Below are 18705 nucleotides of genomic sequence, written 5' to 3' on the forward strand. Positions count from 1 at the left end.
TGTGTATGTATATATGTCTGATTCTAATTTATTAATTAAAATAAAAATTACCTAATAGAGATAATTAAGTAAAGTTATAAAGTGGGACAGTATAAGTTAAGGTATAAGATAGTAGGTATATGTACACATAGAAACAATTATTTTGATTGAAGTATCTAAAAATTTAACTAGATACATATCTGAAAACAATTTTATAGAATCATTAAAATAATTACGCAGGAATTTTAAGTATACTGAACAATATTGCAAAAAGTTTTGACATTCTAACAACTATAGTTTCAGCGTAGTACATAATTATTTTGATAGTCCAACCGAATTATTTTCAGATCGGTGTCTAATTAAATGTTTGAATACTTCAGCAAAACTGTCCTTCTAATGCAAGGAAGAACTATATAGAAATAGATATATAACATATTTCTTTTTCATTTTGAAAATCGCTCGTAGGCAGATTCTGTTGTAGAATCTCTGGGCAGTCTTTATTATCTGATTAAAAAGAAATCAATTTGTCATCAGTCTGAGAATTTGTAATAAAAAAAAGATCTATGTGTGCGGCAGTCTTGTCTGTACAAATATATAATTGAATAATAAATCTTTTAAAGAGCAAAGATAAAGGCGTAAAATCGTTATGAATATCCAGCGGATATTGTACTGTACTCGAAGGACTGCGGACGATCATCATCAAAGAGAAATATTGCCGGGGGAGGCAGAACCAAATGAAGAGCCCGTCGCAACAAGACGTAGCCGCGGCAAGACGGTATTGCGGCGTTTCTCTGGCAAAGGCACCTACGCAATGCGTCTAGGCGTCTCGGGTCAAGAAAGCTACGTGACGACGTAAAAAGACGTCGCGTCGATGTGATCCGATGAAGGCGGGACGTCGTCGATGCGCGACATCAGAGATGCCGTTTTCCTTTCGCCGAGTTTCCCTGACAGTCGCGTATGTAGGCATACGCCGGTTGTGTTGGCCAATAACAAGCGCCAAATGTCCCACATTCGCTTATTAAGTACAGACAGATACGGGAGAGGCGCACAATGGAGTTGCTATTGCCATCGCTCTATGCAATGCGACACAGTTACAGAGCTAGTCACGACAGTATCACGACGTAGAGAGATTGAACAGATGGAAATTTGATCGATCCTATTCGATTTCTTTGTGCGGAAACATCGCAATACTTGTGTTCATAAATCAAGAGAACATAAATCCTAATAATAAATTTTTTCAGAAAACAATATAAAGGTATTTTAGATTGAATCGTTCAATTATTTTCGAGATTATTTTCTTTCTCGTTTTTGAAACATTTCATGAGAACATTTTATGTGAGGTATAATTGCAATTAATTGTCGCTTACTTCAAACTCTGCTTCAGATCATTCAGTACTCTCTAAATCTGAATCAGAATAATCATTGATATCACTGGTAATCAGTGGCTGCGTTCAGCACAGAAAGCAGCTTTGCAACTGTTGTAAAATTCTTTAATATGATTGGTCTTGCCCTTAGTTCCTCATTGGATCTAAATGTATAAACCAATCATATTCAAGAATTTTACAACAGTTACAAAGCTGCTTTCTCTGCTGAACGCAGCCAGTGAATGAAATGTGAGATTCCTAATCTAGCTGATCTTTATTATGTGATCTAACCCTGTTTTACTGCATAAATTCAATGAATATAGTATTGGAAAATTGAAATTAACATGCAAATATCAGTATTTTAGTTATATAATGCTCAAACATTCTTCCTTTTCTAGTTAAAATTCACTGATTATCAGTGTCAAGTATGCCACTGAGTAATTAGTGACTATCCACTGATTCAGATTTAGAGAGTAAGGATTCTCCAATTTCAATAATAATTCACATTCTTCGTTGGTTAAAAAAGAAAAAGTAACTTTTAATTCCTCGAAGAACGCATGCTTCTTATAGCTCGTACATTTCTTCAAGAGATACACCGCGTCCGTCTACATTTATAACGAGGAAAGCTCCGCTTAGATAGTCAAACGGTTCTAATTTCGGTGCACGGCTAGCACGTGGCATTATTACGGCAGAGCACCCGGTTTACGCACGTGAGAATCGGCGAGATAACGCCGCACCCATGTCAAGGAAGTTGTATTTTTAGCAGATACGACCGTGGCCGTAAATTAGACGCCCAGTAAAATGAAGATACAGTGAACAGAGGATTGAGAAAAATAAAATGGAGTAAAATTAAAAATTCTGATAGGACGTAACAATTGGAAAAGGAGCTACTTTCTTTCTTTTTCAAGTTAGTTGTGCTCCAAACGAGTTAATAAAACCTTTTCAACAAAGCAAAAGTAACGGAAACGAATTTTTAATTCGATAAATCTGCAATTAGGAACTTAAAATTGAGCCGGATTGATCAAAATATTTTAGTAATAACAAAAAGAAAAATAGAAAACATTTTTTTTAATTACGTCTAAAAAAAACTTTGGGTAATCCGATATATAGGGTGTTTGGAAATTAGTCTTTCGCACAAGGCCAGAATGGACTAAACTGAGAAGAAAAGTCCTCTACCATTTTGCAATTTTCTCAATACAAGATATAAATTGCTAAAAATTGCTGAAAATTGGTCTTCAATAATTTTTTACTCAAATACTATCAACTTTACAGAAAAACTGCAAGAGATGAAAATTGTTTATTTTCTTCTCATGGAACTCTAAGAATTTTTTTCAGAATTTTTAAATACTGTATTTTCTCATATTGATAAAAATGCAGTGCTAAAAAAGTTGATAAAAAATTCTAAAAAAATTCGTAGAGTTCTATGAGAAGAAAATAAACCATTTTTGTCTTTTACAGATTTTCTGTAAAGTTGATAGTATTTAAATAAAAAAATGATTGAAGACCAATTTTCGACAATTTTTAGCAATTAATATCTTGTATTGAGAAAATTACAAAATGGTAGAGGACTTTTCTTCTCAGTTTAGTCCATTCTGCCCTTGTGCGAAAGACTAATTTCCAAACACCCTGTATACGCCGCACCTAACAAAAACTTAATTTATTAAGTGTTATTTACAATGATTAAGATAAATGAACTATAACCAGTAAAAACTTTGTATTGTTTACTACCATGAAAAAAAATATTAGAAATCCAAAATATTTATTTTTTGTATTAAAAAAAAAAATACTTTTTCAAACGCTTGCATTTTTATTGTATATCGCATAAGGGTAGGATACGGTTATAGGTGAGGCACGGTTCGTGAAAAAATTACAAATAATGCTCAGAAATAAGACGTAAAATAATACAATAACTTATAAAATATGTTTACAAAGCTTTATTAAGAAATAAGAATGATAAATATGTATGTGGAGTAATAGATAATAAAATTACAATCTTTTGCATATATCACAAGTGTTATGAGATACATATTTCATGTAATGCATTCATTGCATTTAGTGCACTAAATCCAATCTGCGCACTTTGTATGCCTTGGGCATAAATCTCGCCCACTACAAATGCCATATATCTCAAGCAGATGGAATACGAGTATATTGTACAAGCAAAGAACATAAGAGCTAAGCACTTGTATTTTGCTATGCTCCATCCTTTACTATCCCTTTACACTTATATCATTAAATAACTATTAAGCCTTTTGCAATCTCTACAATAATCATTTTATGTGGATTATGATATACGATTGCACTATTCAATTACATTGACAAATCGATTCAACTGACAGTAATTTTACTAATATTAACAGTAGGAAACTGAAATCATTAACACAATATTAATATAGTATAAAAGTAACAGAGTGCAAAGGTTATGTGCAAATCATCACACTCCTATTTTTTCTGACTTTTGCGAATCCTCGCGCGGCGTAAATACTGGAGTTACCTCTAATTAAAATCTATCTCAAAATTAACAAAAGATATAAAGAATCAAAAAATTAATAGAAAAACTATTATTACAATAATAAAGGGCTCTAAATAATGGTAATTACAATGAAATAAGTTTACAGGGTCTTATTAAAGAGTCAACCGCAGAACTTGTTACGTAAAATTATTTTATATATCTAAACAATAATTACATAAGTTTGATATTCAAAAAGAATAAGTTTGAATACCCTATTGGCTCTTTAATAGCCTGTAAACTTATTTCATTGTAATAGAAAAAAATAATAAAAAACAACAGTAGCTAATGTAGAAAAACGAGGCATGGAATTTTTAAGGCATGTGTGAAGTTAAACTGACCACACATGATGCATAATTTCTTGCATGATAAACTTACATGCTGCTGTGCCTGCTCTAACGCATGCTAAACATCTCCATGCATTTAATTAATTTCTCAAAAAAAAATCTTTTTTATAGTTTGAAATTTTTTTTTATGTATCATGGGAACTCTATATATTCACAAAATAAAGCTATTAAGCCGTTCAAAACTATTCGATCATGAATTTCGTAAAAAGTTGGCACTCCATTTTTTTAAAATTAATTAAACATTACTGTTAAGTTGAACTCTTGTTATAAACTATAGAGAACACTTCGTCTTGTCAAAAAGAAGTGGGAACTCTAATCAGAATTCTTGAGAACTAAAGTTAGGGTGCTAACTTTACATGCTCAAACTTTTAAATAGACTGATCACACTGTTAGATATCAAAAGAGCAATCCAATCCTTTATCTCTCTAAATTCTTTAGTGAATCTTCTCCAAAGAATTCCGAGAGATGTTAAATAACATTTTGTTATTTTTACTTCCATATGTATCAAAATGTAAATCAATCCATTTCTGTGGTTAAGTTTAATGAATCAAAATCAAAATGTCCACAATGTGCATTTAGTAAATAATGAACTAAAATTTCAGTCAATTTAATTACGTTTTCTTGAGTTAAATATATTGCAATAGTTAAATTAGCGACATACTGAATAGAAGCAGTGGCGACCTAGAGAAATCATTTTTAAAAAAATGACACAAATTGGATGTCCGACATTATACGAATTTAATAGTACAGGACGTGTTAAATCCGTCTCAAATAATTTCTATATATGAAAAGAGTATATCACGGATAGATATACAATTTCGTACACAGAATCAGAAGCATGAAAGTCGTATTATACAAAATACACCTAAGTCTATGTGTACGCACGACAGCTTCCACAAACTTTTGCCGGTCACGAATCCACGCACGTGGCTCAGAAGAGCAGCGATTTGTTTTACGAGAAGTATACAGCGTGAATTATACCAATGCGTTATCATCTAGGTTCAGATACTTGCACTGCACTGCGCTATAAAACGTTGCGATGACACGTTGCTTTGCGATGGCAAACGTAAAAAAAAGATAAATGATTACCATTCTTTCAGATAAGAAAAGAATATTTTCACGAATATATAATTAGGAGATATAAGTCGCTACAAGGACGTAAGCTTTTTGTTGCGGACGCGCCGCATTACGTGACCTGTATGTTATAATTAATTGACCGCTTGTTAAATGATACGAAAAGGAAATTTGCCTAAGTGTGGAAGTTGAGACGTTTACTACAGAAACACGTAAGACATTGTGCTCGTGTTTCGCAATGTAATTCTACTAAAATAAGCAAGAGAGAGAGATGCAGTTAAATCTTATTAATTTTTTATGCAACAATCTTAAACTTTAATATTTTTTGCAATTATGTATAGATAGCTTCTTTTATTTCGGAATATAAAATAATTTCGAACTGTATTAACAGCAAGTAATTAAATTTTTCTGCAAATGTGAGAATACATCTCTCTCTCTCTCTCTCTCTCTCTCTCTCTCTCTCTCTCTCTCTTCCCCCCCTCCCCCGACAATTGCACACTTAATTTATGTTGACAAAAATTAATTATTATCTCATCATAAATTATTAGTCTTTATCGTTGCCAAATTTATGAATTACGTCAAAAGTTTATTAAAAAGACATTATAAATGATTGATTTAAGATTATTTCAGTTAATCTTTATTTTATCAGAAATAATAGGGGAAAGCAAAGAGAGTCATATTTTTCTTTCCGCTTAAAACGTTTTGAATAATTGAAACAATAAAAGAAAAGATATCTCTCGTTACTTGTTATGACAGGATGTTGCATAGAAAGGACGAGAATATATACATAATATCGCTATTGCTTGATACGCTCATTGCGGAATCGAGTGTTTTTATGTGTAGTGCAGTAATGTTATAAACGAGGCGAACGTTTTACCGTATCGGTACAGCTCAGCGTATAGCATTTCTAGGAAATACCTTCTTGATATAAATTTTAATACTTGAGAAATTGTTCACATTTTTCTCAAGACAAAATTCATATAAGCTAGCATTCTTCTGCAGAATTTGTTACGGTAGGATTAATTGTGAGTAAGCGATTAATTTAAAAAAAAATCAATCGCTATAAATAAAGAATTTAATTTTATCTTTAAAGTTAATAAATTGAATTTTAGCTTTCACCTGTCTTATCTATTAAGCAGATATATGGGTGTTAATCTCATTCTACAAAAAAAAAAATTTAAGAAAGAATAAATACTTATTTTTCAACGCATTGGTTGTGTTTATTTGATTAAATTAATTTAGTTATCTTTATTCTTTTCATTGGAAAATGTATATATTTAAGTTAAAATATAAAATGTTCGATTTAAATACATACTTTCTTTATCGAAAGATAAACTAAATTAATTTAATCAAATAAAGAATTTTTTTCTCAATATAGCAATTCCTATTATTTGATATTGATCATTATAAGTAGCTAATAGAAAGACAAGACTGATGTCATATTTACTTTCGAGTTTATAAAAAAAATTACGTTGCAGGATTTGCAAGAAACTCTTCTATCATGCCAAATCCTTAAGACACAACGAAATGTCTGTATTTATCTCTACCATTGTGCTTGAACCCTCCGCAGTTGACGATAAGTTTATTAAATCAATTCCTATCAATTCCTAATACTCTAATTTGCCTGTATATATGGTGACAAGATGTTTCACGAGAAGCAACTTACCAGGGCTGTCACTCAATTTATGTATTTAAAGGAATAAAAATAGGAATAATTTTATTCATTGTCTCAGACATTTTTTTTTCATCTCCTTTTTTTGAGCATATTTTCATTCATCTTTAGCCCCAAGTATTGAAATTGGACAACTATGGCCCCTTAAGGGCATTATTCCCTTTAATTTCCTTTCAATACCCCTCTAATAAATACAATTATTCTAGTTTCATCCGGATTAACTGTTACTTGAGCCTATCATGCTTTAATTAATAAAGATACAAAAGAAAGAAAAAAAAGATTATTAATAACAATCTTACTAAGAGGATATCTTTCACTTTCTTCAATTATTTGAATATATCAATTCTCCCTTCACTATAGCCGACTCTATTTACTTTTTTTATTGCTACCGGTTTCCATGGAATTCATGTTATTATTGGAACCTTGTTCCTCGTAAAATCACTCAATTATAAATCTGCTTATGAAAAATGTCAAACAATTCAATTTTCTTTATGATATATATTTCTAAATTTCTTATTAAAAAATTTAGACTGCCCCAATTCAGTGCAGAAAATCTATAGTGCACATAACGTAAACTACAGATTTTCAATGCTAGCAATGAAAATTTTGAAATACAGCTTTAACATTCATTTTTTTAATACAAATTGTCGTTTCTTGAAATTAATTGGTGTCACTTAAATTTTCATTAACATAAATGGGTTTTATAGGTCCAGCCTCAGCAATTGTTTGGCGTCAACTTCGAAAAAGTTAATATACGAGCTCGACAGAAAGCCGCGAAGAACCAGATAAAAGGCAACAATACTTACATTTTTGTATCCTCACCGGCAATATCTCACTGATACTTCAGTTGGAAAGTTGATTCAATCTACTCTATTGACCTTCGTTGCATCCCGAAGACGAGAGATACACAAATCACGCTCGTGATACTTGTCGCACATAACCTCGCAACGCCGCAAATCTGAAAAACTGTTGCGCCTCGTCCAGTCTTATCACTGCACTCGAACGTAAAAGATGCGCACGGTTTCACGTACACGACCAATCACGGATCGACGCAAATTATGACGAAACGACATTTAATAAATTACATACAGCGTAAAAAAATCTTAAACAACGCAACACTTAAATATCAGCTCAATCAGCTGATCCTAGCTGTTTCAGCGGCTGATCGCGTTCGGTACGCTGGCACCATCTATCGAGAAATGCCTGACACTAATTATATTTGCGAATATATTTTTCAATTTTCAAGATATCGCAATAATGGCTGCATTCAGCAGAAAGAGCAACTTTGCAACTGTTGTAAAATTCTTTAATATGATTGATCTTGCCCTTAGTTTCTCATTGAATCTAAATGTATAAATCAATCATATTAAAGAATGTTATAACAGTTGCAAAGCTGCTTTTTCTGCTGAACGCAACCATTCTATTCAAATATTTCATCTACAGGAATTAAATATTGTAACGCTCAAATGATATTACAAATTATTTTTTATAATTATAATGATCGCGTAGCATCAACAGGGATCTCGATAATAATTGAAAACTTGTAATTAGAAGCTTTTAATAAGCTTTTATAAAACATTGACATTATAGATAATAAAAAAAAATGTAGAAAACAATTCTGTTCTCAATCTATAATATATAATGAGATCAAATATATAAAAACTAAGTCACTATGTATATTATAAAGTAAAACAATATCAAACAGTCAATTTTCTCAGTCATCTTAGTCAAGAAAATTAATAGTTGTAATATTCTTATTTCAATTCTCCCTGTGCAAGTAACAATATTCTTACTATTTAGAAACATATATAAGGCTATGAGTTGTATACAAATAATAAACTTTCTTTTTATTATTTTATACATTGTGGTATCGATAAATTTATTAATGAATTTTTTACTATAAACATATTAATCTTTGGCATAACTTGATATTTATGATTTATTTATTCATCGCGCAAATATTCATTTTGATAATTTAAGACATTCATAAACCTTATTGCATCTAATTTGCATAGATAGGTCCATCATAAACGATGTGATATGGGTTTCTTTATCCTTTTGTTTTCCGTTTTCAAATACAATCACGAGAGTCATTGTGGGATCGGTGTTGTGGAAAGAGTATGTACACGAATCCTGTAGGAATATTAATAGAATTTATATGAAGTAATTCTTTAAATTATTTCAATTATTTGTCATTTATTTGGATTATTTATATTTTTTTATTTCTATTTTTATTTATAATGTTTAAAATTATTTTTAATGAACGTACCTTCATGCTTTTATGGCAAATCACTTTGTCCATAGTAAGAAGTTCGGCGTGCCGTTCTTTTATCTTGGTCTGGATATTATCCAAGTGTACTGATGGTTTCTGCGTGAATGTCTGAAAAACATTTAATTTTATAAAAAAGCATAGGATGTTGTGTACACTTTGTACTATTTATTTGTACAGATTAATATATATTTATATATATATTAATAAAACCTATTTACAAAATTCATTTATACTTACACTAGGACAACAAACAACAACGGGAAAACTCTCAGAAGAGTTTGCTCCTCTTGCTGGATGTCTGTATCCAGAACCTGAATTTTCAGTTTCTCTGGAGTCGAAGATTATCAGTACAGCTAGTATATCGTACTTTCGCTGAAAATTCTGTATCCTAAAATAGTATCTGTCAGCATATTATATACGAGTAACAAAACAATATGTATATATATATCTTACTTATGATAGTAATCTATACTCTGCTTGCTCATAATACTCCTCATTTCCCCTGGACTAGCTTGTTGGCTTAAAGTAGTGTGGAAATACAGAGAACACTTGGCTAATATGGCACTGCGGAGCTTCATCAGCCATTGGTATAGAGCTGGTTGTTGATTTGCCTTGAGAAATGTTGCACCAAAACCCAATTTCCAGGACTAAAAAAAATCTTGAGTTAGAATATTTAATAAAAATTAAATTTAAAAAAAGTCTTGAATTAAAATATTACTTTTATGCTTTTTTTATTTATATATTGCTAACCTCCTTGCTCTGCAAAGTTCTTTCCCAAGCCGACATTCGTGTTTGCGCTCCATAGAGTGCCATCAGAGTTGGTAAAAATCTCCAATTTTGAACTTCCACTTGTGCTTTCATTAATTGTACTAGTATTTCACATTCTAATCTGAACAATGAGGATTATTAGCTTCTCTCACATACATTAAAATTTATAATTTATATTACTAAAATCACATATTACTAATATTATAAGAGATACATACGTTAAACTTGTTTTGATAGCAGTTAATGCCAAATGAGAACAGGATAACAAATAGCATTTTACTATTCCTTCTATATACTGCAGCAATTCTTGATGCTTCATAACTTTGCTATTTACACTCATATTGTACATTTTTTCGTAGCTGTAATACAATAATCACAAATATGACACATTAGACAACAGAAGGTTGAAATACTAATATACTAACAAATCTATCAGCTGGATTCTTGCCGTGATGAATTGACAGAGCTGACTGGAAACATTTGCGACTGTCGTACCAATGGAATTTGTTCCCTTAGTCATTTCCTCTAATCTTTTTAAATCAGACTTCAGTGATTCATAGACAGTCTTTAAAGAATTCTGTAAAGAATAGTAAATTAAATAAATAATTATTGACTGAAGTACTTTCTTTGTTGTTAAATACGTACATCCTTCCTAAGAAAACCTTTATTTTTAGTGTTGAGGAAACCTAAATCCGCATATGAACGCTCCGCAACAGCTATCTGTGGTAAATGCATCAGGAGCATTCCCCATGGACCCATTTGCATCTGCTTACATGATTCCCTTTCTTTCTCCTGAATTAAATTTATATTTTTTTCAGACAGTAATGTACAACCGCATTTATATGTATTTAATCACATTAATACACATATAACAGGATTTGGTTCACTTACAACTGTTTCCTTAGCCTTATCGGAGCATAATTGAGCGACCTGTGTGAAGAAAGCGTTAAGAAACTCGTCCTCGTGATCCATCCTCTATTTTTGTTTGCAGCATATGCGAATAAACGGACCATGCGGCTGTTAATGCTGTCATACTGATTATGTTGTAGTAATGTTGTGCATGGATGCTTTCCATTTACATATACCTACATAAGTCCTGCATGATGAAGAAATCATGCAGTTGGACCAAAAGTGATATTCTATCTATGATGTAAAAAGATATAGTTCTTACATCATGATTCTATCTTTGTTACTTACTGAATGTCAAGAAAGATAAAAATGTTTGTATCGATTTATGTCACTAAATAGAAAGCACTTTAAAGGATTGACATTAGGGCTATTTTTTATTGCTGCAGTTTCCGAACTGATATCAGAGAGAAACCTGAGAGAGGCTATGCCGGTCTTTTTTCTGTTACCGTCGAAATCGCGTACACTACCGCCAATATATCCATTTTCAGTTTGGGAACTACGTGACTACATACATTTTCTGACACTATCGATAAAATCATATTGTCGAAAGTAAATGTGGTTCGTCTCTGTAATACATCCTCAGGACAGAAGCATGCCAACTATTCAGTATAGGAAAATTAGTTTAACGGATCCTTGAACGAAAAAATTTTAATTTCGCATCTGCTACATATATAAATAAAAATTGTTGAATTTTAATAAACGAAACTGAAAATTCAAACAATTTAGTGAATTTTGTTTTATATATAATATTTATCTTACATATCTTATAAAATTACAAAGTTATATATCTTTATGCAAATTTTCAGCCAGTATTTATCAAATATAATTATTAGTATAAGTCTCAATAATTACTAGCAATTATAGAGACTTTTAATAAATTCAATCTTTTCTAAACATATATTATCAATTTAAGATATAATTTAATATATATATATTTGACAATTTGATACTACATAAGAATATTAATTTTTAATTATAGTAAACAGTTAACTATTAATTTTTAATAAATTTATTTTTATTTAATTAAAAAATATAGATATTATTTATTACTATGTATAATATATCTAGTAGAAATATAAAGAAAATCTGCACTAGATGTGTGCGCGCGCGTGTGCGTGTGTGTGTGTACAAAGTTCTTTATATCATCTAAATTTACAAGTTCATGATTGCTCTTTTTATAGCCTTCTCCTTATTTCTTCTGATTTTCTTCTTATGTTCAATATTCTTAGTGGCGTCTCTGAAGAATTTTATTCCTTCTCGTTCCTCAAAAATGCGTTGCAAATACATCATACCATGCAAATTAAGGCCAATAGTATCCTGAAAACCAGTTAATCCGTCAGATAAAGAATAATCTTATAAGTAATACATGCAGTCAATAAATAAACTTTCATTACTCTTAAAGCAGAGATTTTTTCTACAGCGAGTTTCTTCACAATCTCCAACGTAGGCAAAAGATTTTGATTGGCCACTATCGGACCATGATGTGCTTGTACTAAGCAAAGAGCTAATCTGGCTAATAACTCAGTATGATAATTATTTTTTAACAAGTTAGGAAGTCTCTGAAGAATATCACAGGCAGCAGAAAATGGCAATAAGAATAATGTCTCTTCCAATTCACTAAAACATAAGATCTCTGTTACATTTCCTACTATGAAGTTTTATTGTTCTGATGTTTATTATTACTCCATTGCATTTTACCTTGCTCTAACTCGTTTAAAAATTTCCAATAAGAAGTCTTCCGTGTTCGTGCAATTGTAAGCCTGCATCAGCAGGGGAAGAGGTGGTGCTTTGTCAGTAGGAACAGCCTTACTCAATTCTGTCTCATATTGATTGGATATTTCCAAGCATTCCAGTATCAGTTCAGCCTGATGAAAAAAACATATTGTACAGAAGTATTTTAATACTTTCTATATTGTAAATTTATATATTTTTTAATAATTCCACTTACAGCCTTCTCACTGCTAACAGTCTTTTTAGAAGGTAATGTTTGTTGTTTCTGTCCTAATACTGCAGTACTTTCTCCAGTAATTAATTCATTTTCCTGTTGTTCTCTTTCTTCTTCTGCTACGTCTTGTAATACTAAAGGTTCGCGAGTCTTCTCATACAATCTAACTACTCCATCGGAACCGCATGATGCAACGTAAGCCCCGTTTGATGAAACGCAACAATTCCAACTTTCCCCAAAATGACCCTATAAAGATTATGAAAGTAATTAAGCTGCCGATACGCCAAATATTTAATAAAATACGATACCTGTAATGTGACGATTTTTTGATGTATGTCGGCGTCCCATTGTTTAATTTTGCCGTCTTTACCAGAGGTAAAGAAATAATGAGTTCCAGGCACGAATGAAAGACCTGTAACAGAGTCATCATGCGCGAATATGGACCTGCGACAATCGCCATAATCCAGACCCCAGATCTTGATATTACGATCTTGAGAACCGGTTGCTATAAGTGTAGAGTCGCTAGATATATCCATGCATAATACTGGTAGCTCGTGTCCATAAAGCGATAGAAAGAACTATAATAAAAATATAAAACAATAAAAGATGATATTTAAGATATAAACTGATGTATTCCAAAACAGCTATGATACCTTAAATGTATCCAAAAAGAAGATTTTAATGGTAGAATTCAATAGAGAAACAGCTAAAAATCTATTATTCGGACTTATTCTTACACACAGTACGCTTTCTTCGAGCTTAAGCGTTCTTATGTGTAAGACAGAAAGAACTTTAGCTTTTATCTGATTGTCAGGATCTTGAATAAGTTCAAAATTCCAAAATTTCACCGTTTGATCACCACCACCGCTGGCAACTCCTTTCTATTTATACAAACATATTAATAAGTTTTACATTTTAATAACGATTGTTAGGATATTTTCCTTAAAAGCTATTACCAAGTCGGGAAATAATGTTATGCTCGAAAGGTCTTTGGAATGTGCCGATATTTCTTCCAAGATATCACCAGATGAAATGTCAATAATAAGCATTTTTCCATCCTTTAAACCAACAATCAAATGTCTGTCACCTGGCACGAATGTTATCGTCAGTGCATAACCACACTGCACTGTGCGTAAAGATGATAATGTTGGTCTAAAAATTATATTTGTTAACAAATCTCTAAGATATATTTATTTATTAAAATATATATTTCATAAGATATCTTACCTATTCCATAATTTGACAGAATCTCCGCTAGCGGTAGCAAATGCCAAATTATCGGAGCTAAAACAGATAGCTCGAACATCTGTACGATGTCCATGTGCCGTTATTGAACGCAAATGCTTTACTTCCGGATTTTTTTGATCCGTAAACAAAGAATGTAATTCAATCGAATTGTTATTGATTCCAACACACACCTACACAGAATAGGCAAAATAAAATATAACACAAATTTTAAGTGATTTGATACAAATTTATCTTATGCTGTTACTAACTCTCAATTCATTTCCTCTGCCTATTACTAAATCAAGTCCTTTTGCTTTGCCAGATACTCGAATAACAGGCAATCGTTGTATCTCGTCCTTTAGGGATGGTGTAGTAGGTAGCTCTTTCTCTGTGTCATTTCCTTCTCTAGTATAATACAAGAAACATATATTTAAATTTTTTAAAGAATAAATAAAAAATTACTTTTCTGCTAAAACTCACTTCTGAGCCTTTCGTCTTTCTTTCTTCAATCTTTTTGTAAATCTATTTTTTATTGTATCTTCAGACAGTAGATAAAATAATTCTATGGAATTTCCCACTCCATGGCATCCAAGAACTTTGCATGTAGAATCAACTTCTAACGAAACAACTCGACCTCTCGTGGTTCTTAATATGCTTCCAGCTTTTTCACATTTTATAGGATATTTCTATAAAAATACAATGGGCTTATAATTATATGTACTATTTAAAAAATTATTACATAAAGAGGACAAATGGTATCGTAAACTGAATATAATATAAATTGCATACCATATCTGAATCCACACTTTCCTCATTTTCTTCATTGATATCTATTGTACCAACAGCAGTGTCCAATTCAATATTTCTGTTATCAAGAAATGTTATTTTCCAAACACGTAGTTCCATATCATTACATCCTGTTATTAAATAACGATCGTCATTCATTAAGACGAAACTCCACACCTGTATCAATATTAAATCAATACTATAATTATCTGGAATGTAAATAACAAGGAAGAACATAATTAAGCTTACTTCTGATTTATGTCCAACAAGGGTTTTAAAATTATGTTCCGTGTCTAGATCCCAAAACTTCACAAATGTATCTTTGCTTGCACTAATAATAATGTTATGCTCCTTCATGAATACCAACTTGGTTATAACACCTTTATGTCCATTTAACCGACATATTCCAGTTTCTGCCACAACGTCCCAGACAATAATATCTGTATCCTGTTATATAAAAAAAAAAAATAAATACTTATAATTTTGCTGTTTGTAAAAGATTCTAACCTTAGAACCAGTAGCTAATCTATGTCCTAATACATCATATGCCAAGGTTGTTATTTCAGATTTATGTCCCACAAATATGCTAATATTTTCACCAGTACTTAAATCAAAAGTTTTTACTGTGCCATCTGCGTAACCAACTGCGATATGTTTTTTATCAGGTGATGCAGCCAAACGTGTTACGCATACCTTTTCTCCAGATAATACTTGTGCCTGAAATTAATATTACAATCACAGAATATAAAAATATCAAACATAAAATATAAAAATATTAATCATAAAATATAAAAATATCAAACCTATTAAATTCCTTCAATTTACCTTCTCTCCAAGTCGCAGATCCCAAATGTATACATGTTCACATGCAGCAGCAGCTACAAATCTGCCTTCTTGACCATCCAACTTTACAAAGACAACATTACATCGAGGACTCGCAATTATATTTGTATTACCTGCCGGTACATATTTCAAATACTGCTTGGTCAGGCCCATCTTACAGTTTGTCTATAGTCTAAAGAAAATAAAGTAAAACAATATACTTCACACATAATAAGAATTTGTAAAAGTAAACTGAGTGAATTTACTAATAAAGGATTAGAAGCAATATTCAAACTCATTAAGAAAGATCAATGAAGTCAGGGATAAAATCAGAGTTACGTATTTTAATAAACGCGTTTACATAATTAACAACATTAAACAATTTTGTGTGATATTAAAAAGTTAGGAAAAGTAATCTGAAAATAACACAAAATTTGAATATACATAAAAAATCATTACATATGGATCACCCTGATAATTGTTTAGAACATATACTTGTTTATAATCGTATTATAATCGTGGATTAAGATAGACGCACGTGTACTCAGCCATGGATCATATGTAGATAATGATTGGTGCTAGAAATGAATTGATAGAAATGCGTGCGCATCATCGCAAATATGATCGTCCATTTTAAGGTATTAGGCAAATGGCTGTATTCAGCAGAAATAGCAGCTTTGCAACTATTATAAAATTCTTCGATATGATTGATTTATACGTTTAGATCTTTACGTAAAAATTAATTGTGTGAAGAATTTTACAACAGTTGCAAAACTACTTTCTCTGCTGAACGCCAATATTAAGCCGGCGGTACAGCTGGATAATTTAATTTCCATCGAGGGTTTAAACCGAATCAGAATGTAAGAATCAACCAAATATAATTGAGCATTCCCCTGTCGTTTGACTGTAACAGGGGAATACTCGATTGTAATTGGTTAGTTCTTATATTCTGATTCGGTTTAAACCTTCGATGGAAACTAGGCCAATGTTGTCTTCAGCTTCTCTCGTATAAACGCTCCGTCTATCTTATAAATCTATAGGTGCATCCAGAAGCACGATCGCTCACTGAGCGCTCAATGAGCGGTTGTGTTTCTGGATGCACCTATTGTAAGCGCGTTCTGAATACGGGCCATAGTGAATTAGAGTTTCAACTGTTAGGGACTCCACACAATAAAAGGAATAGAGAATAAGAATTTCAACCTATCAAAAATCATGTATTGTGGAATACACAGTTTTTGATAGGTTGAAATTCTTCTGATAGGTTCTTATTCTCTGTTCTTTGTTTCTTTTATTGTGCGGAGTCCCTTAAGCCGATCAGGATATTGCTTTAGGTCTACATAATTTAACAAAAATGGAAATAACAGTAAACTTATTCATAACCTCGCAATAAGATAAATTTCAACCGGTTGAAATTTACCTTATGGATAAATTTATTGCTATTTCTATTTTCGTTAGATTACGTAAATCTGAAGTAGTAACCTGATTGGCTCATCGGCTTAAGATTCATGTCTTACGGTTATTATTATTGAAATTTTGTCTGCAGCAGCCTTTATCTCTTCCCTCTTTTCGAGAAAATGTCTAATTCAAAATATTGGGAAAACAATCGATTATTTGTACAAAAAGCATCGATTCTTAAATCATCGATCGATAATTTCCCATTCCTAATGAGAACCTGTAAACAGGTTCAGTCTTATCAGTCTAAGTCGTTCATCAGTTTAAAATAAGACACTTGTGTAAACAGATTCAAAATATTATATATATATTATTACAAAAGTTTATAGAACTTAGGTATTTATAACTGTGTGCTATATATACACATATATATACATATATATATATATGTATATATGTATATATATGTATATATATATTTTAGAATAATGTTTAAACAATTTGCAATTCATGGTTTGAGAACAAGCTCTTGTATAAAGCTAGTGAAACCATACAGTAAATCTACGCAGCATGAAGTTAAGGAAATAGAAATTCCAGTACCTTGGGGCAAAGTGGCTGGTATATATAATTTTTTTTTCTACAAACATGATTCATATTATAAACAAAATTTTTGTTATTTTAGCTAAGTTATGGGGATCGCAAAATAAACAACCTATCCTAGCTTTGCATGGCTGGCAAGATAATGCTGCGTCATTTGATAACATAGCACCACTTATCATGAAAAATACACCTGTTCTGGCGATCGATTTACCTGGACATGGTCTATCTTCATGGCTACCACCAGGATTTATGTATAATGAATTGATATACTTTTTGTTAGTAAAAAGAATTAAAAGATATTTTGGATGGGAAAAAATAAAAGTAATGGCGCATTCCTTAAATGCAATGACAATATATTGGTATGCTGCAACTTTTCCAACGGAGTTACAGTATGTTATAGCTTTGGATTTTTTCAAATTTGTGTCTGTTAATACAAGCACGCATACTCCTATATTTAGAAATGCAGTTGAAGCGTTTTTTAAACTCGAGGAAAGTTATGTTCAATCAAGTTACACGCAAAGTGAGATTATAAAGAAGATATCTACAGGAGTATATCTAGTAAACTTGGATGAATCATCAACTAAAATACTCATGACTAGAGGTGTTACGCAAAAAGAGGATGGAATGTATGTTATAAACAGAGATCCTAGAATACGAGTTATACCCATCCATAGTATGTTTTCGTCAGAGCAAGTAGAAGAGCAGGCAAAGTTTATAACATGCCCATATTTAATAATCAAAGGAGACATTAATTTTTATGGTGAGGACAAAAAAGCCTTTTATAAGACGCTGGAAATAATGAAAGCAACTAATGACACAGTACAATTTGAGATTCTGTCAGCAACACATCATCTTCATCTCACACATCCAAAAGAAACAGCAGCAGTTATTAATCCCTTTTTAGAAAAGTATGATTAACTATCCACATGTTCTCAAGGCACAAGTATAATCACATCGCGTTATGATGGACCGTTGTTATGCTGAGTTCAATTTACATTATGAAATTTTGGTTTGAGTATCCAGCTAGATATAACAGACA

The 18705-nt window shown here is 31.5% G+C and overlaps 5 protein-coding genes across 10 annotated transcripts in view; 2 read left to right on the forward strand and 3 right to left on the reverse strand.

Annotated features, from left to right (window-relative positions):
* LOC108756812 (WW domain-binding protein 4) overlaps positions 1-8143 on the reverse strand; it is a 49969-nt gene extending 41826 nt beyond the window's left edge. For both annotated transcript variants that reach the window (XM_018500886.1, XM_018500884.1), the window contains exon 1: positions 7752-8143. In XM_018500886.1, coding sequence (XP_018356388.1) covers positions 7752-7753 — 2 coding nt within the window. In that variant the 5' untranslated portion in view covers positions 7754-8143. The remainder of the gene's footprint in view (positions 1-7751) is intronic.
* LOC108756816 overlaps positions 1-18705 on the forward strand; it is a 69653-nt gene that overhangs the window by 6192 nt on the left and 44756 nt on the right. The gene's annotated exons all lie outside the window — the stretch shown is intronic.
* On the reverse strand, positions 8865-11294 carry LOC108756811 (UPF0536 protein C12orf66 homolog). Of its 3 annotated transcripts, none has more exons than XM_018500883.1 (10): positions 11183-11294; positions 10877-11070; positions 10631-10777; positions 10411-10562; positions 10204-10344; positions 9968-10106; positions 9671-9864; positions 9455-9605; positions 9215-9325; positions 8865-9078 (listed from the first exon to the last, which is right to left on the reverse strand). In XM_018500883.1, the coding sequence occupies exons 2-10, from the start codon at positions 10955-10957 to the stop codon at positions 8908-8910; spliced, it is 1287 nt and encodes a 428-aa protein (XP_018356385.1). In that variant the 5' UTR covers positions 10958-11070; positions 11183-11294; the 3' UTR covers positions 8865-8907. The 3 variants fall into 3 exon arrangements, with proteins under 3 accessions (XP_018356385.1, XP_018356384.1, XP_018356383.1); XM_018500882.1 differs by having other exon boundaries at positions 10877-11081; XM_018500881.1 differs by having other exon boundaries at positions 10877-10960; positions 11075-11294.
* LOC108756809 (WD repeat-containing protein 3) overlaps positions 11998-18705 on the reverse strand; it is an 8561-nt gene continuing 1853 nt past the window's right edge. Inside the window, exons 1-15 of one of the 3 annotated variants that reach the window (XM_018500876.1) lie at positions 16213-16271; positions 15678-15867; positions 15360-15569; positions 15102-15299; positions 14856-15029; positions 14547-14752; positions 14336-14471; positions 14067-14257; positions 13796-13991; positions 13493-13720; positions 13148-13417; positions 12843-13085; positions 12593-12759; positions 12289-12511; positions 11998-12211 (exon numbers count right to left, since the gene is read on the reverse strand). In XM_018500876.1, the coding sequence (XP_018356378.1) occupies positions 12047-12211; positions 12289-12511; positions 12593-12759; positions 12843-13085; positions 13148-13417; positions 13493-13720; positions 13796-13991; positions 14067-14257; positions 14336-14471; positions 14547-14752; positions 14856-15029; positions 15102-15299; positions 15360-15569; positions 15678-15848 (2778 nt within the window). In that variant the 5' untranslated portion in view covers positions 15849-15867; positions 16213-16271 and the 3' untranslated portion in view covers positions 11998-12046. The other 2 variants (XM_018500878.1, XM_018500875.1) reach the window with 2 other exon arrangements.
* LOC108756814 (probable serine hydrolase) lies at positions 17361-18694 on the forward strand. Its single transcript, XM_018500889.1, has 3 exons — positions 17361-17462; positions 17551-17684; positions 17749-18694. Exons 2-3 carry the CDS (start codon positions 17555-17557, stop codon positions 18582-18584), a joined length of 966 nt encoding a protein of 321 aa, XP_018356391.1. The 5' UTR covers positions 17361-17462; positions 17551-17554; the 3' UTR covers positions 18585-18694.

The sequence above is a fragment of the Trachymyrmex septentrionalis genome, unplaced genomic scaffold, assembly GCF_001594115.1.
Source record: "Trachymyrmex septentrionalis isolate Tsep2-gDNA-1 unplaced genomic scaffold, Tsep1.0 scaffold13, whole genome shotgun sequence".
NCBI lineage: Eukaryota > Metazoa > Arthropoda > Insecta > Hymenoptera > Formicidae > Trachymyrmex > Trachymyrmex septentrionalis.

Excerpts from the sequence above, each read along its gene's own strand:
- LOC108756814 (XM_018500889.1), top strand. The coding sequence starts at position 17,555 with ATGTTTAAACAATTTGCAATTCATGGTTTGAGAACAAGCTCTTGTATA. Across the intron at positions 17,685-17,748 it reads ACCTTGGGGCAAAGTGGCTG|CTAAGTTATGGGGATCGCAA; the intron begins GTATATATAATT and ends TTGTTATTTTAG.
- LOC108756811 (XM_018500881.1), bottom strand. The coding sequence starts at position 11,101 with ATGATTTCTTCATCATGCAGGACTTAT. Across the intron at positions 10,961-11,074 it reads CTTCATCATGCAGGACTTAT|AGGATGGATCACGAGGACGA; the intron begins GTAGGTATATGT and ends AAACAAAAATAG. Across the intron at positions 10,778-10,876 it reads ATAAGGCTAAGGAAACAGTT|GAGAAAGAAAGGGAATCATG; the intron begins GTAAGTGAACCA and ends AATTTAATTCAG.